Source organism: Petaurus breviceps, unplaced genomic scaffold, assembly GCF_028583685.1.
Source record: "Petaurus breviceps papuanus isolate PSGF00001 unplaced genomic scaffold, PetGlider_PUasm1.0 685, whole genome shotgun sequence".
Classification (NCBI taxonomy): domain Eukaryota; kingdom Metazoa; phylum Chordata; class Mammalia; order Diprotodontia; family Petauridae; genus Petaurus; species Petaurus breviceps.
In genome coordinates this window covers 1,243,927-1,269,861 of record NW_027186455.1, presented here as the reverse complement: position 1 = coordinate 1,269,861, position 25,935 = coordinate 1,243,927, and the positions used below count along the sequence as shown (strand labels likewise).

Below are 25,935 nucleotides of genomic sequence, written 5' to 3'. Positions count from 1 at the left end.
GTTCCTTTAACTGGGATAGTTTCCAATTCTTTAACAAAATGAGTCACTGTCAAAAATGCTTCCCCAGAACTGACCACAATACTCCACATGTGGTCTGACCAAGGAAGACTACAGCAGGATTATCTCTTCTCTAAATTCAGAAATTACACTTCTGTTTGTGGTATCTAAAATGATTCTCGGGTAGCCAGGTGATACAGCAGATAGAGCCCTGGGCTTGGAATCAGCAAGACTCATCTTCATGAGTTTAAATCTGGCTTCAGATGTTTACTAGGTATGTGACCCTGGGCAAGTCACTTAACCCTCCTTGCCTCTGTTTCCTCAACTGTAAAATTAGCTGAAGAAGGAAATGGCAAACCACTCCACTATCCCTTCCCAAGAAAACTACAAATAGGATCATAAAGAGATGGACATGAACAAAATTACTTTAAGCTTTCTGGCTGACATATTATACCCAATGAACAGAGGGTTTAGGATTAGGGTGGGATGTCTGAGTGTGTGATGAGAAGATGATTCCAAAGAACAAAGCACTATGTTACTGGTATCTGAGGAAAGGGTCCAACTCAAGACTGGTGCCTTGGAAGTTTCTTTCTAAAGGAACTACATGGAATCATGCAAAGAACTCTGGAACTGGAGATGGGATACTTGGATTCTCATCTGTGCTCTGCTACTTTGGATCATCCAATTTCAAGGTGGAAAGGACCTTCAGAGATCATCTAATCCAATTCCTCATTTTACAGAGTGGTACAGTACAATGGCAAGAGCTCTAGATTTGAAAATACAGGGTAAGGGTTGGACATGATGACCCCTGTGATCTCTTCCAACTCTGAGTTTCTATGACCAGCTATGAGTTTCTATGATCCTATATTCATATTCTGGCTTTGCTTCTTCTGTGACCATGGTTGCCTCATCTATAACATGATAGGATTGGACCAGATTATCACTAACATACTTTCTAGCTCTAAACTTTTGATTCAGGACACTGAGGCCAAGAGACTTGAATTGTCTTGCCTAAAGAGATAAATTTCAGAGCTACTATAGGAACCCAGATTTTCTGACTCCAAACTCTACACTATGGTCCTTTGGAGAAATTATTTCATCTCTTTAACTGTGACCACCAGTTTTCTCATCTATAGAATAAGGACAATTTTTTTACTGACAACCTCATGGTATATTTTGAGGGTCAAGAGAAATAAGGGCAGCCAGGTGGCGCAGTGAGTAAGAGTGCCGGCCTGGAGTTGGGAGACCTGAGATCGGTTCTCACCTCAGATACTTAGCACCTACACAAAATAACTGGCTGTGTAACCTCAAGCAAGTTACTTAACCACAATTGCTTAAAAACAAAAAAAAGAGAGAGAAATAATTTGTGAAAAGGCTTTGTTAAGGAACAAGAGCTATTAAAAAAAAAAGTGAGCTACTATTATAATCCAAAGAATCTTCTACTTATCTGGAAGACTCATAATCAATATAAGAAAGAACTTCCTAGAAATTAAAACTACCTGAAAATATAAGGGGCACAACAGAAGTATAAATTTCCCATCTCTAGAGGCATTTAAGCACAGACTGGATAACCACTTGTTAGGGATATTATAGACCAAATTCATGCTTTTGGCAGGAGATTAGACTAGACTAGATGGCATCTGAGGTCCCCTTGAGCTCTGAGACATGGGAGACACTAACAGGCATGGGACTGATCAGCATGATGTGACCTCATCAGAGAAAGTGCAGTGCTTTATGAGCAAAGCAAAATTGAAGCAATTCAAAAGAAACTCGAAATGAGCAGATTTAAAGAATCTATCCCAAATGTTCACACAGATTATCTGTGCCTTGACCTGTGGTAGAATATTCCCATTCTGAGCTCATACTGGTCTGATCAGCCACAAAGCAACACATTGTAACTTGATTCTAGCACAGTGATGTCATTTTGACCCTCTTTGAGAATGAAGGACAACAACCAACCGGGTCCCAATTAGTGATGTTGAAAGCAGATTTATGGGAGAACATAACGGACTCCATTTTGTCCTATAGTCCTATATTTGTTCTATATTATATTTCTTTGCCTTTCTGAGTAAAGCCTCTTTGACATATATTGAATGTCTCCTTCATTACCTCCCTCCCCCCAATTACAAAAGAAAATTCAAGGATTTTGAATAGTTGTTGGAATTCACATCCTTTCTCTTTATCCTATCCATTAAGGCTAGTAGTAGGAGCTTAACAAATGCTAATTAACTAAGTGACTGATAAAGAAGATGCATTTTCTTGCTCTGGTGCAAATGGCTATGCAAAAGAATACATTTTTTCCTTAAAGGGAATTTAATTTAATTTAATTTAAGCATCTTAAAAGTATCTCTTCCTGAAGATGGCGGAGTAGAAGCACGACCCTCCTGCAGCTCCGGCTTCCACCCTCCCCAATCCATGTAAAAAGGGGACTCTAAACAAACTTTGGAGCTGCAGAACCCACAAAATGACACAGAGAAGCTAGCCTCCCGCTGAGAACAGCCCGGCAGACCAACAGGAATTGGCCAGCCCACGCAATGCTCTGGGAGCAGGGAGCCCAGCACCACGCAGAGGCTTTAGCCCCAGGGCGGGCCTGACCAGCCGCCTGCCAGAGGGACTCCAGATCAGCAGCAGCTGTGGCCATTTCCAGATTTATCAACACATAGATGCGAAGGACAAGGTGAGAGGCCAGTGCAGTCTGGACTTTGGGACCCAGTAAGTGAGAGTGCGTGGCTTTTACCCCCGGAGTGAGAAACCGCTGAGATGCCAGCACAGCCTGCCAGCGCCACGAGGCGGCTTCAGCTCCTGGCCTGCAGAGTGTAGGGGGACCAAGCACCAGTCTGAGGGGTAATCGCTCTTGCTTTAACCTGCTTGGATCTGGATTGCAGTCTAGGGTGGAGGTCCTGGGGTGTGTGTCCAGCTTGCCAGAGCGTGTGGAGACCTCAGAGAGGGCACCCATCTAATACCGCCGGCAGCTGAGAAAACCCCAGCGTTTGGGACGAAAACTCCCCTGTCTGGTGGCAGAGTCCTACTGTGGCAAAAAGCCCAAAAGTCAAATCATTGAGTGGCAAAATGAGCAGGCAAAGGAAACAAAGCAGACAGAAGATTCCAACATTACACTCCTATTTTGGGGATAAGAAGGAGCAAGGCATGGAACAGGAGGAAATCAGTGAAGTCAGAACTCCTGCACCAAAAGCTTCAAAGGAAAATACAAGCTGGTTACAGGCCATAGAGGACCTTAAGAAGCAGATAAGAGAAGTGGAGGAAAAATTGGGAAGAGAAATGAGAACAATGCAAGAAAATTATGAAATGAGAGTCAACAGCCTGACTGAAGAAAATAATACCTTAAAAAACAGACTGACTCAAATGGCAAAGGAGGCTCAAAAAGGCAATGAGGAGAAGAAGGCCTTAAAAAGTTGAATTTGCCAGATGGAAAAAGAATCTCAAAAGCTCACTGAGGAGAATCATTGCTTCAGAATTAGATTGGAGCAAATGGAAGCTAATGACTTTATGAGAAATCAAGATGCTGTTAAACAGATCCAAACAAATGAAAGAATAGAAGGCAATGTGAAATATCTCATGGGAAAAACCACTGACCTGGAAAATAGATCCAGGAGAGATAATTTTAAAATTATTGGACTGCCTGAGAGCCATGACCAAAGTAAGAGCCTGGAAAGCATCCTCCAGGAAGTTCTCAAAGAAAACTGCCCTGATGTTTTAGAACCAGAGGGCAAAATAGAGGTTGAAAGAATCCACCGATTACCTCCTGAAAAAGATCCCAAAAAGAAAACTCCTAGGAATATTATAGCCAGGTTCCGGAATTCCCACATTAAGGAGAGAATATTACAAGCAGCCAGGAAGAAACAATTTGAATATTGTGGAAACACAATCAGGATAACCCAGGATCTGGCAGCTTCTACACTGAGGGATTGAAGGGCCTGGAATGTGATATTCCGGAGGTCAAGGGAGCTGAGATTAAAACCAAGAGTCACCTACCCAGCAAAATTGAGTATCATGTTTCAGGGGAAAATATGGTCATTCAGTGGAATACAGGACTTTCAAGCATTCTTGCTGAAAAAACCAGAGTTGAATAGAAAATTTGACATTCAGATACAAGAAGCAAGAGAAGCATGAGAAGGTAAACAGTGAAAAGAAATCATAAGGAACTTATCAAAGTTGAACTATTTTTTTTAAAGCAATTGGGGTTGAGTGGCTTGCTCGGGGTTGCATGGCCAGTTGTTGTTTCTGGGTGTGGTGCTGAGTGTCTGGGCCCGGATTTGATCTGGGTCGTCCAGGCACTGGGGCCGGTGCTCTTGCTCGCTGAGCCACCTGGCCAAAGTTGAACTAGTAACATTCCTACATGGAAAAACAATAATTGTAACTTATGAAACTTTTCTCAGTAGTTGAAGGGATTAGAAATATATATATGTCTTTATATGAGGGTATGCGGGCATATGAATACATATGTGAATGTGTGTATATACGTTTACAGGTATACATAGATAGAGGGCACGGGACCAATTTAACAGGAAGGGATGATACTTAAAAGGTGAAATTAAGAGGTGAGAGGAATATAATGAGAGGAGATGGGGAGAGACAGAGTGGGACAAACTATCTCATACAGAAGAGGCAAGGGAAAATGGTTACAATGGAGGGGAAGAATAGGAAAGCAAAAGGGAATGGGTCAACCTTATTCCTATTGAATCTGGCTTGAGGAGGGAGGGAAATACACACTAAATAGGGGATCTCACCCTCCAGGAGAATGGGGGGGAAGAGGATGTGAGGGGGGATGATGGAAGGGAGGGCAGGCTGGGGGGGAGGGAAGTTGGAAGAACCCACTTGTGAAAAGGGACAGGATCAAAGTAGAGAATAGAACAAGTGGGAGGTGGGATAGGAGGGAGGGAAATATAGTCAGTCTTTTACAATATATCTACTATGTTATTGTTTTGCATTTGCTGCACATGTACAACCTATATTGAACTACTTGTCTCCCCAGTGGGGGTGGGTGGGAGGGGGGGAAGGGAATGAATCTGGAATTGAAAGTTTTAAAATCAAATATTCAAATACATACATATATATATATATATATATATATGTGTGTGTGTGTGTGAAAAAAAGTATCTCTTCCTGCCTATGTGCCCTACCTGACCTTACCCAAAACTGCTTTGTATGAAACATTTTCTCTTATGTAACATGCTCTGGGACATATATAAAAGCATACAAATAAATATGTACGCAGATATATATATATATATATATATGTGTGTGTGTGTGTGTGTGTGTATATATGTATGTATGTGTATCTTGATTATATATATGTACTTTTATATATATGTACTTTTATGAAAGTATATAATTATGTACTTTTATAAAAGTAGATACAAAGTATATATATAGTATACATAAAGTGTTTATATAAGTATATAAAAGCATATAATACATGTACACACACAGTGAAGTGAGCAGAATCAAAACAATTGTATGACCACAGAAAAGAGAAGCGAAGCTTTGAAAAACCTGAGAGCTTTGCCTGAAGCAACTTCAATAAACTAATGATGAAGCATTTCTTACACCTCTTAGAAAGACAATGGACTAGAGATAAAGAACCTCTCAATTAGGGTCAGTAACTTGATCTGTTTTGCTTGACTAACATATTTATTATAGGGTAGATGTTTTACTTAGAAGGAGGCAAAGAAGGAACTTGTGGCCAGTGACAGATATGGAAAAAATAAGAACATTTTAAGAACTCTGGCCTAGAACTTTTGAAAAATGCCTATTTTCTGAAAACATTTTTCTGATTCGAAAAGATCAGCAGACTATATGTACAAAAGGAATTATAAATTATTTCAAAGCACATTTAATTGGTTATATTGATAAATGATGAGGTTTTTAGAAAATAATTTAAAATATAATTTTTAAAACCAAATATTTAGGTTACCAGTCTTTTCCTCTGATGATCAAAGTTTTGAACTCCTATATTTTATCAAATATGACCCTCATAGAAAGATAAGGGAAGAAAATAAAACAAACAAAACTATGATATCTTTGAAGATTAAAATAAACCCCTAAAGATATGGTCTTGTGGTCTTCTAAGTGTACACTCAATCTAAGAGGCACCCTACACCCATCTTTTAATTCCCAAATGTGGGATATATAGCTATATAAGCAAGTTTTGCCCCAGGACTCTTTTTCAAAGCAGTATTTCTCTTCCCGAGGTTAAACAAATCAAAGGAAATCTCCTTTCATAAGGCTGTATACCATAAGCTACAAGTACCATCTTATTTGGTCTCCAAAGGTAAACTCCTCAGTCTAGCAGTAGATGTGACAGTCTGTGGAAATCTGCCAGATACTAGAAAAGAGACCAACTCTTATTCTATTGAACTCGGGGCACTCACCCAAAATGTTTGAGACCTATTAGGCTAAGAAACTTAAACTAAGAGGGAAAGGACACAGAGAGATTCTTGAAGTCAGACTACAGGACCCAAGATTATTGAGAATGAGACAAAGAGGGAGCACAATGGACTGTTCCAAAGCCAGAGGAATAGGGGCTTCTCTCCCTCGGTAAGTTCCAATTCTATCCTCCATTCTGTTTGTAACATATCTACTAGCTCTTGATAATCCAGCATGGCATAAAGGAAAGAACACAGAGACCTGGGCTCTAGGACTACAATATTACACTAAACATATCACTTACATAGCTAGCATAACTAACATAATATCTTAATATAGCAGGTATTAATAATTGCTTGTTAAATTGAACCAAATATTAATAATAATAGCATTTATGGAGAATTTTACAAATTTGCAAAACACTTTGCAAATATCTCATTTGATCCTCACAACAATCCTGGGAGGTAGGTGCTATTATTATCTTTTCATAGAGAGGGAAACTAAGGCTAATGTAGGTTAAGTGACTTGCCTAAGGCTGCATAGCTAGTAAATGTCCGAAGGTAGATTTGAACTCAGGTCTTTCTAATTCCAGGTCCAGCTCACTATCCACTGCTCCATCAAGCTTCCTAGATGTATCAGTATCACTGTTACAAGAGCATTCAGGAGAATGCTATAGGGTTTCCAAGGAATGTCATATTTTTCCATCAAAATTTCATTGTATAGCATTGGTTCAGATGCAGTCAGTATGGAGAAATATATTTAAAACAAGCCAATGATATGCTAGTAAATATTTAACAACTAGCTCTCAAGGTGAAAAAAATGTACAACACATTTTTTGAGTTTAATCTGCATCATTAATTAACATTTTCTCCATCTATTTTTTAAGGCTACAAATCAACAAACCATGAATCAAGCCCTAATTTGTAGCATTTGCTAATTTCCAGCGTGTAAATGCTCACAATGAAAATCTAATAATCAGTTGGTATCAGCTGACTGTAGCACAACTTTAGAACAAGCTGACTTGGGTTTGAGTCCCTGACTTGACCTTAAGGAGGGAAAGGAAGAGATAAATACATATATGGCACCTGCTTTGTGTCAGGAACTTCTGCTAAGCATTTTCCCAATATTATCTTATTTGAGTTTCACAATGACCCTAAGAGGTAGGTGCTGCTGCTGCTATCCCCATATTACAACTGAGGAAACTAAGTGTCTGAGTCAGAATTTGAATTTATGTTTTCTTAGCTGCCTGAGCACTTTCCTATACTGGGCCTTTTCCTCATCTGTAAAATGGTTTGGTTGAACTTGAATCCAAAGGTCCTTTATACTTATAATGATTCTCTGAGCCTATACTTTCTTTCACATCCACATCAATTACAACAATATGTATTCATCCTATGGAAGCTGAACATAATCCTAGAGTGTGTTCTGAATCATCAAAGAAAGGTACTATTATACACCGTTTCTTAGAATTTCTTTGTTACATATAATTTATTTTATCATACGCCTGTGAAAACTGGCAACTAACATACAATATACATGGGAATTCTCAATTACAAAGACTATTTGATTCACTGGAATGCCCTATCTCATAATCCAGCTGGACTGGAGTTATTATGACTTATTTTGTTACCATGTTATCATGCAAGAGGGCCATCAGTTGTCAAGGGCATAATAACCATACTTCCTCAACAGAACCACTGTTAAACAACAAATTTTTATCATAGAGACAAATACATCTAGAAAGGACCTTGTAGATTGTCTAATTCAACTTATTCATTTTACAGATGAAAAGAACTGAGAGAAGTGATTTCTCCCATATTATAGAATAAATTAGTGGCAGGGACAGGATTAGAACCAAGGTCTTTTGATTCATAATGTTATAAACAAAGTATTAAGATTGCAGTTTGTGGAGTGAAAGAAGAGATCCTTTATTGATGATTCTTCAAAGAAGTGGACATGTGAGTTCCCTCATGGGACCAGAACACAAACACACACACACACACACACACACACACACACACGAAACTCCCAGTAGTAGAAGAAAGATTATATAGCACCCCTTCCGTTACAATCATTGGTCCCCTCTAGACAGGTCATCCCCTTTCTTTGGTCATTCTTCTGAATGACCTACCAGAGTAGCCCCTGGTCAGACAAAGGGACATAAACTCCTACACTGAGTGTGTCAGTTTGAATCCCAACTGGTTTGGACTGGCCTGGTGTAGTCTCCCTCCCCCCTTTGTAGATTTCTTTATATGACCCAATAGTATATTTTGCCCTTTTCCCTCATGACCTAGGCTCTTCCATACATGCTGTGCAGGATCATTTTCAAAACATTCGTAGTTCCTATAGAATCTGTGGAAACCAACTATCAGTATTTCTCACAATAATCACCCTGAGCCATAATTATTGTGCTAAGGAGCTGGTTGTGATGTCCTGGATAGGAACCCAGATCTCGATGTACCTCTGTCTCTCTGAGTCTGGCTTCTAGGGCAGCTCGGGGGCCTTGGGTGTTGTCATTAACTTGTAGTCGTTCCTGGACAGCTTTCATCCACTCCTGGGCACTCTCTACACTGCTGTCAAACTCATCCTGGGACTGCTGAGTCATGGCATCTGTGGAACCTGGAGTGTTTAAAAAGTGCAAAAGGGTAAGAATACATGGAACTGTAAGAAAGACCTGGATTGCATTATACTGCCAGACTAAGTCTGAGGAGAAAGGGAGAGAAAAGAACATAATCTCACAATTATGGACCAATAAACTTAATTTCTGCTTTCTGGCAAAATTCTGGAACTTGCTATTTAAGAGCTCATTAGTAGACATTTAAAAAGGAAAACAATGATCCCCAAGAATATCATCAAGAACAGGTCATGACTGGTTAACCTCATTTCCTTTTTTTTTTTTTTAAACATTTACTAGACTGAGAGATTACTGGAACACTAGAGACATAGCTTGCCTAGATTTCAGCAAAGCCTTTGACAAAATTGCTGATGCTATCTGTGGACAAGATTAAAAATGTGCATGAGATGATAAGACATTTAGGTGGATTTGGGAATTGGTTGAATGACTAAAGTCATGAATGCTAACTAATGGATCAAAGCCAATGTAGAGGGAGGACTTAGTGGATTCCCCTGGGATCTGTTTGACCACTGGCTATTCAACTTTTTTTTTTGTCAAGCTTGGATTAAGGAATAAATACAATGCTTATCAAATTTGCAGATGTTGCAAACTGAGAGGGATAGCTGACATGTGGGTTAAAAGAGTATCTATCTAAAAAGGAAAAGATCACAATAGGGTAGGGCTCTGGGCAGGAGTGTGCTGGTCAATGTCTAACCACTGGCTCTGGGGGTGGTAGGGAGAAGGGGAAAGTATATTTCTAATTGGACTTTTAATTTAATCTGAGCTAACATTTTTTTCCATCACTAATAAGTACAGACAACAAAACAATAAATCAAGCTCTGATTTATAGCATTACTGATTTCCAAAATATAAGTGCTCGTGTTCACAATGAGCACCACCAGCACTGGGTCAGATTAAAGTGACTACATGTAATAGGAATAATTGTAAAATCCTACACTTAAATTCAAAAAGTTAACTTAATGATTAAGATGCAGGATGTATGATCAGGCAACATCCACCAGTGAAAATTAGCAATTTATATATGATGTATATAGGAATCTTCTATTAATAAGCCTGGAAATACTAACGGACTCTAAGTTCAATATGAGTCAAAAGTATTATATGATACCACAAAAAATTAGTAAGATCTTGGGATAAATTAATAGAGACATAAAGCCCAGAATAAGACTACTATTAGTCCTATAATACTTTGTCTTGGTCCAGGCACAGACAGGATTTTATGTTCCATTTCCTTCAACCAAGCTTTATATGATAAATCACAAAATACTGGGAAAGTAGCTATCAACTCAAGTCAACAAACATTTGCTAAATGCCTATTATGTGTAAGTTTCTGGTACTTCTAAACCATGCAGTTTGCCAATGTCTCTTCAAAAATACCCTACCTAGGGGCAGCTAGGTGGTTCAGTGAATAGAGCACCAACCCTGGAGTCAGGAGGACCTGAGTTCAAATCTGACCTCAGACAGGGAACACTTACTAACAGTAAGTGTTTGGACTTTGGACAAGTCACTTAACCCCAACTGCTCTGCCCTTCCCCCTTAAAAAAAAAAAAGCAAAAATACCCTGCCTAGACTTGGACAGGGTACATCAGATATAGTCTCCCCTTGATTAGGCAGCAGAACAGCCTGCTGGGGAGGGCATGACTCCATAGCTACTAAAAAAAAATTCAGACCCAATAATCAGTAATGAATTCTCTACATAGCAGTAAAAGCAGAGCTTAAGGAGAACATCTTCTAATTTCCCAGAAAGAACTTGAAGTAGGGACTGGAAATAGAGCCTGCATTTTAACCTATTCAGGGTAGCTTTCCAGATTTGAGAAGCCAACTCAAGTAGAATTCTCAAGAGGCTGAACTCTAATAAATTCCTCTCCAATAGTAAAACATTGATTTCAGGAAAGCAGAAAGGCAGGGGTGGTTGAAATCTAATAAGTGGCTCCCATTCAATAAAATTCAACAAGTACACATTACGTGTGTACTAGAAAGACCCAGATTGCATGGAGCTACCAAATCAAGTCAAAGGAGCAATTTGTTCCTCCTGAAATATTTTGCAGGTCCCATGTTACAAAAAATGTAATGTCAGTTTCCGAATAAACACCATAACTACCTAGGTAACTCTTGATAAATTATTTGATCTTTGTAGGCCTCAAAAATAAAGGAAATAAAGGCTAGATAACCCCAAAAGAATTTTCTAATTTGTGTCCCTTGTTATTTATTTCAGGAAATGTTTTCAAGAAAGCATTTGAGAACAAAATACACACTGGAGAGGTACTTCAGCTGACTAAGGTACAGGGCATGGGCTGCAAGGGCTCTGCATGATACTGGAAAGAGCACATTAGGACAAGTCAAAAGACTTGGGTTCCAGGCCTGGTTCTCCCACTAACTTGCAGTGGAATTTTTCATGTGTCACTTTCTATCTCTTGAGTTTAATTTCCTTCTCAGTAAAATGAGAGGTTTCCTGCCCTGCTCTAACATTTATTCTGTAAATTCTAGTCTAAATAACCATTCAATTAAGCACCTCTGGTTTGCAGTGCTGCTTTAGACATTGTGCCATCAAGTAAGCACTAACCTTAAGAAAAGGAAAGGGTAAGAAAAGGGAATATTAAATGATGGAAGCAAATTCAAAATTTACTGAGTTAAAAGATGACAGAGATGGCAAAACAAGAGAAAAGGAGAGCTGATTGTAACAGTCTCCTAGAACACAATGCATTGTTTGAAAGCTTGGCTTCCTAATGTGTTGTTTTGCTTTTAGAGTAGGACTCATTTTTCTAACATCTTAATGTGTTCTTCCATGGTCACTCCCTTTCTTTTACTGCTTGGTTTGAAAAGAATGTTAGCCTGGATAGGGTTTTAAATTGGTTCAGTGTGTCTGGAATTCCTTTCCTTGTTTATGACTTGCCTGACTTTCAGAATAGAAACTTAAAGGGCAGGAAAAGAAGGGGGAAAAGGATCTTTAAGAATTCCAGATTTGACATTAGGAAGAGCAGTTTTTAATTGTAGGAATAATTCAAACTTTTTATGAGTTCTTCCATTTGGAAAGGTTCCAACTTTGCATGTGCAGAATGATTCACAGACACTAGAGTATGTCAAATTCTACACAAGGGGCCCAGTGTTGGAGTGACTTAGTTGGAGGTGGAGAACAGGGTAGGAGGAGGAATTCTAGATCATGTGATCATTCTTAGGCTACACAATGAGAATAGAAAGAATAGGGGTAAAAATCACTGAACTTTGGAGTCTGGAGGACTGGGTGCTAGTGTTGCCTCAGACACTAGCTAACCCTACAATTCTTGGCAAGTCAAGATTTCTCGATTCCTAATTATCCTCATCTGTAAAATAAAGGGGTTATACTAGCTGATCTCTAAGGCAACAGATTCACTGACTTTGAGAGACAGAAGGGACCTCAGTGGTCATCTAGTCTAACCCAAACACTAAAGGAATAACTACTACAACATACCAATAAGTGGCTGTTCAACCTCTGTTTAAAGGAGAAATCATGGATTCCATTCCTCGGAGGTCTTCAAGTGCAGGGTTTTATTTTGGTGGGCATTGCGTTCATGGATGGGTTAGGCTGGAATGGCTGCTGAGGTCCCTCTTTTATTTCTCAAATTCTTATGAGGGAACTGGAAATATCAGGCCAGCAAAAAATTAAGAAAGAATGCAAGAGCTCCCTTTAAATATCTGGATGTCTCTCCAATAGATAAATGTTCAAAGGACACAAAGAAGCAGTTCTCAAAAGAATTACAGACTCTTAACCATATGAAATAATGGTTTGGATCACTAATAATAAGAGAAACATAGCTATATATTTTTATACAGCTAACAAGGGAATTTGTTTTCCTTGACTATGCATTTGTTACAAGGTATTTGTTTTTTTTTCTTCTTTGTTTCTCAGTGGAGTGGGAGGGAGAGAAAATAGATGTGTCAATTTTCTTAAATTTAAAAACAGAAGGGGAATTGTTCCAAACATTCTAGAAAGCAATTTGGAATTATGCAAGCAAAGTTACTAAAATGTCCATATCCTTCAAACCAGAGATACCACTACTAGGCATATACCCCAATTATGTTAATATAATAATGTTAATATAAAATAATATAAATAATATAATAATATAATAAATATAATAAATAAATAAATATATTTTATATTTAATATATAATTTAATATATATTTATATATATTTATATAATAAATAAATAAATAAATAAATATAATAAATAAAATAATATAAAATAATATAATAATGTTAATATAAAATAATGTTAATAACAGAAAGATTACAAATACACAGGAAACATTGATAGTAGTATTTTTTGTGGTGACAGCTAGTTGTTTGTTCTTCATTCTTCAAGAGGACCATGACATCAGGAAGGTGATGCCATGACTTGCAAGTGAATTGGATTTAAGTGAGGGAAAGCTGTACAAAGTCACCAGTCTCACTTTCTCCTCAGGAGCCATCTGGGTCCAGTGGCAATTCACAAATCAGGATGACTTAAGATGGACCCCTAACTAGGATCAAAGTAGATAACTGTAGACTGGAGAATATCTAAACAAACCATGGTACATTGATGTAAAGTATATTATTGTACTATAAGAAACAATGAATCTTGAGAACACATAAAAGCAAGGGAAGACTTATGAACTGAAACACAGTGAAGTAGGTAAGATAAAGAAAATGAATACACAATGACTACAAAAACTTAAATGGCAAGAATAACCACAAAGTTGAATGCTATGAAATTATAATGACTGAGCTTTGCCTCAAAGCAGAGAAGACACCTTTCCAAATGCTTTGCAGAGGTAGAACACCATGGGTGTAGAACATTCATTTAGACTCTTTTCATATTTTAGTGAGTTTTGCTAAATTTTTTCTTCCTCATTTTAAATTCTTTATTATAAGAGATGGCTCTATGATTATAAACTATCTTTTACTCTCAGATCCTTTGTTTCTTTGTCTGACTACTGCTTATGCCCTGCCAAATCTCAATCCTATTTTAATCCTATCATTTATGACCTCTACTTCTACTCATAAACTGTTTAATGAACTTGGATTAAATCATACAGCTATTCAGGGTAGGTCCATTACAAATGTATTTTAGCTATTCTCAACTGGGAAAATATAGCAACAAGGTACTCATCGTTGGGCCTCTCCAATCCTTGAAAAACTCTAACTAGATCTTACCATTTCCTCTAGCTCTCATCTATGTCTTTTCTTTCTTTATTAATCAAATTCCTTGAAAAATCAATCTATTGCTAAATCTACATCATTTTCTCAATCATTCTCTCTATTTTTTTGTTTTTTACAAGGGGGAAGGCAGGGCAATTGGGGTTAAGTGACTTGCCCAAGGTCACATGACTAGTAAGTGTTAAATGCCTGAGGATGGATTTGAATTCAGGTCCTCCTGACTCTAGGGCCAGTGCTCTATTCACTGGGACACCTAGCTGCCCCAATCCTCTTTCTTGACCTGCCTTCAGGGTTAGATATTGCTGACCAATCTTTTCTATTGTTTTGTTTTGGGGATTTTTGTTTGTTTGGTGACACTACTTGGTTCTCTTGGTTCTCCTCTGAACTGTGAAAGCTCTGTCCTAGGACCTCTTTTTTCTCTACACTCACTCATCAGCTCCCATGGTTTCAGTGATCATCTCTCTATTTATGACTCCCATATTAATATAGTCAGCTGTATTGTCTCTCTCGAGCCGTAGTATTACACAATCCACTGTCAGTTAGACATTTCCAATTCAATGTTCTGTAAGCATCTCAGACTCTACACGTCCCAAACAGAATTTATCTTTCCCCCAAACCCACCCCTCTTCTGAATGTCTCTATTTCTGTTGAGAACACTACCATCCTTATGCACAGATTTGCAAATTTGGTGTCATCTTCACTCTCACTCAGCACCACACCCCCATCCAATCATTTGCTACATCTCATCATTTCTATCTTGCATTTATTCTCCTCAACTCCAGTCACACAGTCAGCACAACACTAGTTCCAATCTTCATCATCTCTGGACTGGACCTTTGCCATTGGCTTCTTCTTCTTTTTCTTTGTAGTTTAGTTTTTATTTCATAATCAGAAATTTAACTCCGTTGTCTAGCCATACTTGTGGAAGGAAACGGGAAATGAAATCCAAAGAGAACTGCAGCAAGTGAGAGTCCAAGGATTATAGAGCATGAAAGCAGATAGGGTTTGGGGGTGTACTCTCCAACTGCAGAGGAATGATTTGGTGAGAAAGATAAAAAAACAAAATAAGAAAACTTCTCAAAGTTGTTTGCAGGCAGTGATGGTGATCTTCTCGCTTGTCTTGCCACCCAGAGAAACGACATACTTCATGGCATCCAAAATGTTCGCGTCTTCTTTCACTTGGCCAAAGACCACATGCTTGCCATCCAACCAATTACTCTTAGCAGTATAAATGCAAAAACTGAGAGCTGTTTTTCTTGGATCCACCATTTGATCAGTTCAGGTGCTATTATTATCCTGATTCACTGATGAGGATATTGAGACTTAAAGAGATTAAATGAGTTGCCTACCTAGTCAATTTCTGAGTCAGGATTAGAACTCAGGTCATCCTGGGGTCCACTAGTTAAAGACCTAATTGAAAACCCCAGTTGAAGACTAGAGATCCTTTGAACATTCTTTCCAACTCTAAATTATTATCCTATCCTCCAATTCCATGTATTCAGCTATAAATGGGAATATGGTTGGGTTAGATGATCATCAAGGTTTTTTTGTTTTCCAGTTTTAAACAGTAACTGAACATGGATGCATCAATAACATGGAGTAGAAAGGCACTTCCTGATTAGTACCCATCCATAACAAGTTATTACCAGTTGATCACAAGTTGTTACTGATGGGGGAAATGTCAATAGGTTATACAGGGGCTCTGATCAATGACCAGAGTCCCTGAGTTTGCAGTCTGGAAGAAATTCACTAGGCCCAAGCAAACTTTGCAGTCAGGATTGTAAAAGTTTATTGTTATACTTTACAGTGGGCAAGAGCTCTTAGGGAACCTGCAAACTTAAAGAAGTCATAGGTATAGTTTTCTAAGGAGTCATGACAGTAAATCAGGTGTCAATTATGCTAACTAAGTAAGTAAGGGTGGGATTAGGGAGGAGTTAAGGAGTGGTCAGTGCTTAAAGGAACATGCACTTTTATTATCAACTGATCAGGCGTATTGCCCATAATTCACTAGGAAATAGTGGGGGGGGGGGGGGGGGGGTTAGAGGAGGGGGGGGGGGGGGGGGGGGCGCGGCTACCTGGAGGTGTGGTTTTAGGCTTGAAATGTCACTAAGTCAGCTAGTGGTCAAGGCTGACTGAGAAGTGCCTAGTCTGCCACCCATCATCAGTGTCATGTTTGACAAGATGGATGTTGGAAACCAAGGCTAATGGAAACTCAGTATGTGTATAATTGGCTGAGGAGTTAACTTACAGATAGTGTGTATTGAAGGATTAATAGGTGCAGCTGGCCATTATACGAAGGGGAGATAAACATTTCATGAATTGTTGCTAGGCAGAGTGCTGGCAAGGGGAAGGGTCAGAGTTAAAGCTCTGAGGCTGAGGGGGGGAATGTGATTTTACAGACTGGTTTTACAAATTGATTTTACAAACTGATATTACAAACATAGATCCCAAGCACCCCATCATTACCACTGCAAAATATATTTACTAAAAAAAAAAATCTCTTTCTCCAGCCACATCTCTGGGTTCTGTCCCTCTCAAATCCAGAACCTTTCATTTTCTTTACTTTCATTACAAGCCCTTTTAGTTTGCAAAAACCAAAAGAACTGAAGCTGAAGAAGGCTGAGGTGGACACTTCTTCCTTAGCATCAATGACACTGTTTTCTCCTGGCTCTCCTGTTCCCATCAAATTTCTCCTTGTTTGCCTTTACTAATCTTTACTCATCTCCTAGCCCTGCAACCCAGGCATCTCCCTAAATTCTGTTTTGGGGACTCCTCTCTCTGTATTCTTTTCCTTGGCACACTTATCTTTTCCCATGGTTTCATAATAATCTCTATATAGATGAATCCAAAACAGATAAATCCCAGTCGTAATTACTCTTCTGAACTCTGCATCACATCTAAAACTACCTGCTGGACATCTCCATGTGGAGGTATTTTAACTAACTAAAACTAAACATGGCCCAAACTAAACTTATGATCTTTCCTGTTAAATTGCTCTGCAGCCAAACTTCCCTGTTTCTATTGTGTACAACACTATCCTCCCAGTGACTCATGATTGTAATCTGAATCATCTTTGACTCATCTCCTTGCCTTACTTCTCATATCTAATCAATTGCCAAGTTCTATTCATTCTAACTGCTTTATTCCATCCATACTACCGGTTTCATAATTTAGGCCCACATCACTTCTACTTGTTGGGAATGTTACTAAAGGGAATTCTTCAAGAATGGGATAGACAAGATGACTTCTGAGCTTCCTTCCAAGTCTGAGGGTCTAGGATTCTGTGACTAGATGGGAAAACAGAAGTTTCACAGGAAAACTCATTTTCCCTTCAAGAACCAAGCACAGATCTAACCTTTCTTGGTCTCATCTGTGCATTAGGCTTATCTCTCTCAAGCTCATCTCTAAAATGGGGTTCATCATAGCACCTAACTTAACTGAATGAAGATCTCTCCCGACCCCCATTCTAGAGGCACAATGCCTCTCACAAATAAAGTGAATTAGTATACAAGAGACCTGGCTTTGACATTAACTCTGCATTTGGATGAATAATTTCACCTCTGCATGCTTCAATTTCCTCATCTACGAAATTAGGGCATCGGACTAGATTCAACTTAGCAATAAATTATTAAGTATCTTTCATTTGCAGAACACCATGCTAGGCACTGGGCAGCTCACAGTCTAGAAAGGGCATATTTCGTATACATTAATAATCAGTAACTATAATACAGAATGATTCTCGATGAGAACAAAGTACCATGTGAGTGATATCTGAAGAGAAAGATCATAACTGATAGGGAGGACTGAGGAAAGCTGTAGAACAGAGGAAGTACACACCCAACAAGCTGGCAACAATGACTAAAGGCTTTTGTCAGTGGTCAATATTAGAGGGCCTGTGGCCGCACTAACATACCATGAATCCGTGAGTTTGTCAAACTACTCTGGAAAGCGATTTGGAATTATGTAGAAAAAAATAACTAATCTGTTCAAACCCTTTGACCCAGAAATTCCACTCCAGGATATCAAGAACAGCAAAAGATAGAGCAAATATTATAGCAACATATTCAAAGCTTCACTTTCTGTGGCTGCAAAGAACTGGAAATAAAGTAGATGCCCATCAAATGCAGAATGGCTATCAAAATGGTGACTGCGTAGGCAATCATTACAAATTAAGAAATGATAAATGTAAGGAATTCTGAGAAATATTGGAATACTTATAGGAACTGACACAATGCAGTAAGCAGAACCAGGAAAAAAAATGCACAGTTACTGCAACAATGTAAACAGAAAGGGCAGCAAAACAACCCCCTGAATATTGTGTAATTACAATCATCAACCTTGGCCTCCAATAAGAGATGATGAAATGAACTTATAACTCTTTTTGTGGGGGTAGAGGATTGTGGATTTTGGAGTGTCGCATGAAGTATGCTGTAAGACATGGTCTATGTGTCAATTGGTTTTGCTTATTTTTTTTATTGTCACAATAGGAAGCTCAGAAGGTAAGACTGAAGGAGACAGTGAAGCATATATAGAAATGACTGTGATTTAAAAAACAAAAGGTGTTGATAGAACTATTTTATTTGTGAGCAAAATAAAACTGAGGGGGTGGCATTTGAACAGACTTTTAAAGGGTTAGCAGAATTTCAGTAAGCAGAGAGGGGGTAAAGGAGAGTCCATGCAAATATTATTGCCAAATTCCTTTCAAAAGGAACTGGGGATATTTTATCCTAGAAAAGACAAAATTTAAGAATTCATGGAGTAAGTTAGATGAGTTTGACAAAATCATATCCATCTACTCAGTCTATATCTGAGAATTGCCACTATAACATACCAGAAACGTGGTCATTCAGTCTCTGCCTACAGATAAAAGGGAAGCCATCGCCTCCCAAGGCAGCCATCCCACTTTGGGACAGCTCTACAGTTTTATCTGACAACAAGCCTCTTTGCATCTTATGCCCCTTGCTCCTGATTCAGCCTGCTGAGCCAGAAGAACAAGTCTAATCCATGTTCCACAGGACTGACCTTCAAATTCTTGAAGCACCTAGGTGACACAGTGGAAAGAACCTTGGGCCTAGAGTCAGGAAGACCCAAGTTCCATATGACCTCTGACACTCACTGTGTGACCTTGAGCAAGTCACTTAACCTCTATCAGCTTTAGTTCCCTCAATTGTAAAATGGGAACATAATAGCATCCTACCTCCCACGGTTGCTGTAAGAATCAAATGAGATAATATGTGTGAAGTGTTTAGCCTAGTGCCTGGCACATACTACCATAAAAAATGCTTAATAAATGTTTATTCATCCACTTAAAGATACCTATCATGTTCCCTCCTGAGGTTTTTTTTTTTCCCTCTCCATGCTAAATATCCCCAGTTCCTTCAGTTCTCATATGACTTGTACTCAAGGCCCTTCCCCATTCTGGTTGCCCTTTTCTCCATGATCTCTGGCTTATCCCCAGAATTAAACACAACACTCCTACAAATATAACCTGACCAGGGCAAAGCAGAGAGGGATTCTCACCTTGTTCCTTCCTAGAAGCTTTGCTTCTCTCCATGCAGTCCAAGATCCAATTACCTGGTTTGGCTAACATTGCTAACTCATAATGCGCTTGTAATCCACAAAAACTCCCAGATCTTTTCCAGAGAAAGAGCTTTCTCACCCCGCCGCCCCACCCCATACTTGTGGAAGTCGATTTGTTTTTTGTCAGGGGTAAGATATTTGACAAATCGGAAGGCATTTGTTTCCACTGAATTCAACTTACTAGCATCCAAATGTGCCACACTGTTAGGATCTTTTTGGAACCTGGCTGTCATCTACTGTGTTAGCTCTGACTTCCCAGCTTTGTGTTCATCTGGGCATGCCATCTGTGCTTTTCACTAAGTCACTGACAAAACGTGCTACATACTCCAGGGCAAACCTAACTCACTATCTTCCCAGATTCATCCTATAATACTCTACTTCCTACACTCTATACTAAACTACATGAAGCTTTCCCTGGTTTTTAATTCCTGATGCTCTACTCTCTAACTATATTGTATTATAAAACCTTTCATTTATTTTGTATATGCTTATATGCACATGTATTTATTCTTTATATGCTTATATGTACATGATTTCTCCCTCACAAGAATGTTATTTACCAGAGAGTAGGGACTCTTTTTTTTTTGTATGTTTAATAAATGCTTAATAAATTAATTTATTAATAAATTATCACTTAATATAAAAATATATATATAAGTATATAAAAATCATTTAATAAATGCTTGTTAACAGATCCCTGAGGTATTCCTCTGGAGACCTTCAGTCAGGTTGACATTGAAACATTAAGTGCTTTTTAAGTCTAGCCATTCAAGCAGTTTCTACGTCATCTTTTCCACAAAAAAATTTTATTTCTCCAAAAGTTCATCTTTGTTGATACTACTACTCTCCCAGTTATGATATATTTTTCTGAATCACAGAATGCTATCATCTCAAATATTTACAATTGCAGGTAACACAAGGGAATATAGAAAGATGCATAGTTGGAATAAGTACTCTCTAGCATATTACCAACTTGTGTCCAAGAAGTGGCAAAGACAACAACAACAAAGATATCATCAAAGACACAGGACAAAGAAAGATCTGATCAGTTAAATAGCAAGAACAAGTGATAACAAATGGATGACCCAAGTTCTGCATTTGATTATTCTTAATATTTAAGGAATCAAAGGAAGGCCTCCAGCACATTGGATACACCAGCATACTGAACATGGGCAAAATTAGTATCTGTTAGAAGGCATAAATAAATTATTATCTGCACCTAGGTCAAAAGCTATATGAGAAATATTTCATGAGCTTTTTGTTTGTTCAAGATTGAATATTTTGTTGATGTTCATGAATAGTTAGAATAGTTCTAAAATAGAGATATTAGGTTTAACTCAAAAATACTAACTAAGTAAGGAATGATTAATAGTGGTGGAAATACCTAAGGTGCTCCCCAGAACAATGCCTACTAACTTTGGCTCTGGGATGGTCATGCCACTACTACATTACAAATGAACACTTACCTACATTTGAAGGTAAGATGTATCCCAGAGCAAACCAAGCAAGGTGTGACAAATATATAATGAATAATTAAAGCCAACTGCTGCCATATGCTTGAATTTGTACTCCAGGGAAAAGCGTTCTTAATCTGGGGACCACTTAAAAAATTTTTTTGATAACTATTTCAATATTATTGGCTTCCTTTTAAATCCTATGCTTTTTATTTTATTAATTTTAAAATCTTATTCTGATAGCCTATAAACTTCACCAGACTCTGAGAAGGATCCATGACACAAAGAAAGATTACTCATCTTGAAAAAGGGATAGGGAGTGGGCCTATGTTTTCACTGGTATAGGAATCTCCCAAAGAAGCAAACTCCTACAAATGCAGGTCAGTCCCTTCTCTGAAACTTATAGACTTAGTTGCCTAGAGAGGATAAATGACTTGTCCAGGGCTCACAAAGTCAATGTGTCTCAGAGGTGGACCCTCAACTCAGATCTTCCTGTCTCTTCATCCAGTCCCTCCTGCTGCCTCTTCTCATACTCCAGAAACCAAGCAAATGGCTGCAGACCATAGCTTGAATTAATATTAATTCTAAATGAATGAGGACATTTCTGGACTAGGGAAGCATGGGCTTTTCTATGACTCATTTTTGCCTAAGCATCAGTACTTTTCAGAGTTTAGTCACTTTCTTACTGCGCTTATATAGAACAGGTCATATTTCAGTAACCCGAGCAGCATCTGGTTTCAATCCTATTCAAGGTCTTTTCACATTCAATTCTGGGAACTTCTTTTTACCCCCTTCATAGTCAGCTCTGAAGAAAATCTGTTGTATAATGTTTAAGTAAATTCATTACTGTATAATTCCTCTCATTTCAGTAGTATTTTCAAAGCTAATCTCTATGAGCATAACCTCTCTCCAACTATGTTGTTTGGTTCAGTAAGTCATCTCAAAGCAAGAATTTTTAAAAAATTAATCTATTTAGCAAATAAGCTTTTATTATTTCTCCCTGCCCAAGCAAACGAGTAATAAAAAGAAAACAAAAATCCCTCATAAGAAATATGCATTAGTCCAATGAGACTAATGCACATTAGCAATGTCCAAAAATGTATCACTCTGGCTTTTGAATCTATCACCTCTATGGTGGGAGGTGGGCAGCAAGCTTCATCTACGGTCCTCTTGAATTGTGATTGGTCATTGAATTAATCATAGTTCTTAAATCTTTTGAAGATACTTTTCTTTACAATGTTGTCATTGTATAAATTATTCTCCAAATTTTGTTTACTTTACTCTAAGGAAAAGGTTCTGAAAGTCCAGAGGGTTACAGTTTAATTCATTGAATCTAAGGGCTAGAAAGGAATTCAGAGGACATCCAATCCAACTTCTACCTGATATGGGAATCGTTTTTACAATATCATAGAGAAGTAACAAGTAAGCTTCTACATGAACTTCACAGCAGAAGCCTCTCTATGCCCCAAGTGGAACCTGGTAATTCCATGGGGTCAGATATGTAGCCACCCTCTTCTTTGGGTAAGCTCCAGGTTTTCATCCTCTCTCTTTGACTCTCCTACTTTCCTAAGTGAGGAAAGAAAAACATTAACTAGCTGTCCCTTATCCTTTGGAATGTTGACCCAATTTTGCTCATTTCTCTACCATCACAGTCCCTCTTCTTGGTTTTTGCAATTCATTTCTACCACCTGGACTCCACAAGTTCTCCACAATGTCAACTCACAATTCTGTACTGTTTTAAGGTTATAATATCATAGATTTGGGCCTAGGTGAAGCCTGAGTGATTATCTAGTACTAATCCACCTCTAGTTTTATAAACAGGAAAACTGAGTTTCAGAGAGGTTAAATATCTTGTCCAAGGTCAAACAGATAGCAGAACCAAGACTTCAGCTGAGGCCTTCTGATGCCAAAAACCATAGCTTTTTCTTCTAATCAAATTCAATAGGAAAGGAGGGATACTGTCTGGCTCAGAAAACATCAAAGAAGTGAAACAGTAAAGAAACCCAAACTCACTGACTGCTTGCAAAGTAGTTCTCTAGTCTTCTTTGCCTCAACCAGAATTACACAATCTCAAATTATAAGAGATTGCAGCAGCCATCTAGTCCAATGCCTACCTTAATAAGAACTACTGATTCAGGCAGCTAGGTAGTACAGTGGCTAGAGCACCAGATCTGGAATAGGGAAGACCTAAGTTCAAATTCAGCAGAAGAAACTTACTGAACTATATGACCCTGAGCAAGCCACTTTACCTCAGTTTCCTTATCTGTAAAATAGGGATAATAATATACCTATATCCCAGGGTTGTTGTGAGGAAAAGAAATAAAATGATATCTGTATAACATTTTGTGAAACTTAAAGTGCTATAAATGCTGGCTAGTATTATGACTAATTTCCTTAACATTAGCAAAAGAAATCAAACCACTTGCTCTTAATGTTCAGGAAGATGCAACTAGGAATAGTCTAAGATTTAGATTCTGGCAATTGGTACTTCATGTTTTAATATAAATTCAAATGCTGGGGATTTATTATTATTCACTTTAGAAAAAAATTGTAAAGACAAAAATACCTGAAGACATGGGATAAGACTTCTGATATCCCAATCTACTTAATTAAGGACGTTCAGAAGTTTAAATTCAATAAACATTTATCAAAGTCTTATTATGTGCAGGTCTCTATACTAGGGGGTAGGACTATAAAGATAAAAATTTAGCCCTTGAAAAGCAATATTATGATACTTTATTGTAATTTTATAGTATAGAAAGATATAACATACATAATTAGATATGACGTATCTAATGATCTAAAAATGTAAAAATTGCAAGTGAGGTCTAAACAAAGTATCACGAAAAAATTAAGAAGGGAGAGATGAGTTTTCTATTATCAAGAGCAAGGTGGTTTGGAGAGGGTAAAATAAGATAAGTCTTCCAGGAGGAGGTTCCTTATTTAGGTCTTGAAGGGATTTTAATGTTACACACAAAAGCATAGACAGTCAGGATGAGAATAGAGGACTTAGACTATGAGGATTTATGGAGCACACAAAGTGGGAAGATAAGATTTAAAAGTAGATAGCAGGGAATCAATTACTACCAAGGGCATCACCATCTTTCTAGTCCTTCACACCCTTAAAAACACCCTCCAATTCCTCATTCTCCCACACCCCACAAATCCAATCAGTTGCCAAATCTTGTTCCTACCTCTACAACCCCTCACCCATCCTGCCCTTTCTCTTCACTCACATAGCCACAACTTTAACTTGCTCCTAATTGGTATCTCTGCCTCTAGTACCTATTTCTCAACAATCTCTCCCTCCTGGCTACTGCCAAAATGGCATTACTAAAGCTCAGGGATGACCATATTACTCCCCCACTCAATAAGCTCTAGTGATCCCTTTTTCATTAGAATCAAACAGAAACTCTTGTGTTAGGTAGGCATCACAATCTGACTCCAGCTCATATTTCCAGCTTTATTATATATTACTTCCCTCCATTCATTCTACAATCCAGTCAAATTGCATGTTTTTGCTTGTCCTCACACACAAAACTTAATTTTCCATTTTTGGGCCTTTGTACAAACTGTTTTCCCTGGAAGGCACCTCCCTTCTCACCTTCTCTTGGAGCTCCTAATTTCCTTCAAAGCTCAGGCCCTCCTTTTCTCCCTCACTCCACTAAGGTATCTTGTATTAATTTGTTTATGTTTATATTTATATGTGTATGCGTTGTCTCCTCTAACAGACTATACGTTCCTTGATGTCAGTGGTGACAGCTTCATTTTTGTCTTTGTATCTATAATGCCTAGTACATGGCCTGGCATACAGCAGGTACTAAATAAATGCTTGCTGAATGGTCCACTGAAGGGTTTGAGTAGAGTGGTGATAATGATCAAAGGAATGCATTAAGATAATTATACAGACAACAATATGAAGGATGAATTGGAGAAAGGAAAAGAAAAGAGGAAAAAAAATAAATTAGGGGGATATTATAGTCCTTTAGGCAAGAGCTAATAAGGGTCTAAATTAGGACTGGTGTCAATAATTTTAAAAAAGAGGAGGATGGATGTGGGAAGTACTGAAGAAGTAGAACAACAGGGCTTGGCAACTGATTCCTTCTTCACTTTTTCTTCCATAGCATTCAAAGACATCTGTGAGCATTTGGGTCTGAGTACATGGGAGAAAGAAGGTACTATAAACAGAAATAGAGAAATTGGAAGCAGGGCCAAGTTGTTGTGGTGGTGGAGGTGCTGGTGGTGCCATCATCACCATTGTCAGCAGCACAGCAAGAAGTCCCACAGGGTCAGAAAATCCTTTTGAAGAAGGCAGACCTTAGCCCTGTTTGGAAGTGGGTAAGACATCTTCAGGAGAGCGGCCAAATATGTGGGAAACCAGCCAAATAAACAAAGAACAAGGGTGTTGTTCTCTGGGGCCAAAGTAGAAGTCTAATGCTCTTCTCCATAATCTCACTTTGAAGTCCTCTCTCCTCTGGCACTGGGGATGTCCAAGAAGTTGGACAACTGCAGAAATAGAAGAGCTATCAAGGAGATTTTTGCAAGTTGGAGATTAAACTAGATGGCCTCTAAGAGCCCTTCCAACTCAAAGATTCTATGATCCCAGGAACTGGGTAATCTAGAACTAGTCTATTAGAGGGTCAGTACATGGGCAAGAGTTACAAAAGGTAGGAAAAGTATACATTTACTGTAATCCTTGCTATTC

At 38.3% G+C, this 25,935-nt stretch overlaps 1 protein-coding gene across 4 annotated transcripts in view; it reads right to left on the bottom strand.

Moving 5' to 3' along the window:
* SYNE3 (spectrin repeat containing nuclear envelope family member 3) overlaps positions 1–25,935 on the bottom strand; it is a 237,184-nt gene that overhangs the window by 143,219 nt on the left and 68,030 nt on the right. For all 4 annotated transcript variants that reach the window (XM_069104246.1, XM_069104245.1, XM_069104244.1 and 1 more), the window contains one exon: positions 8,846–9,003. In XM_069104246.1, coding sequence (XP_068960347.1) covers positions 8,846–8,989 — 144 coding nt within the window. In that variant the 5' untranslated portion in view covers positions 8,990–9,003. The remainder of the gene's footprint in view (positions 1–8,845; positions 9,004–25,935) is intronic.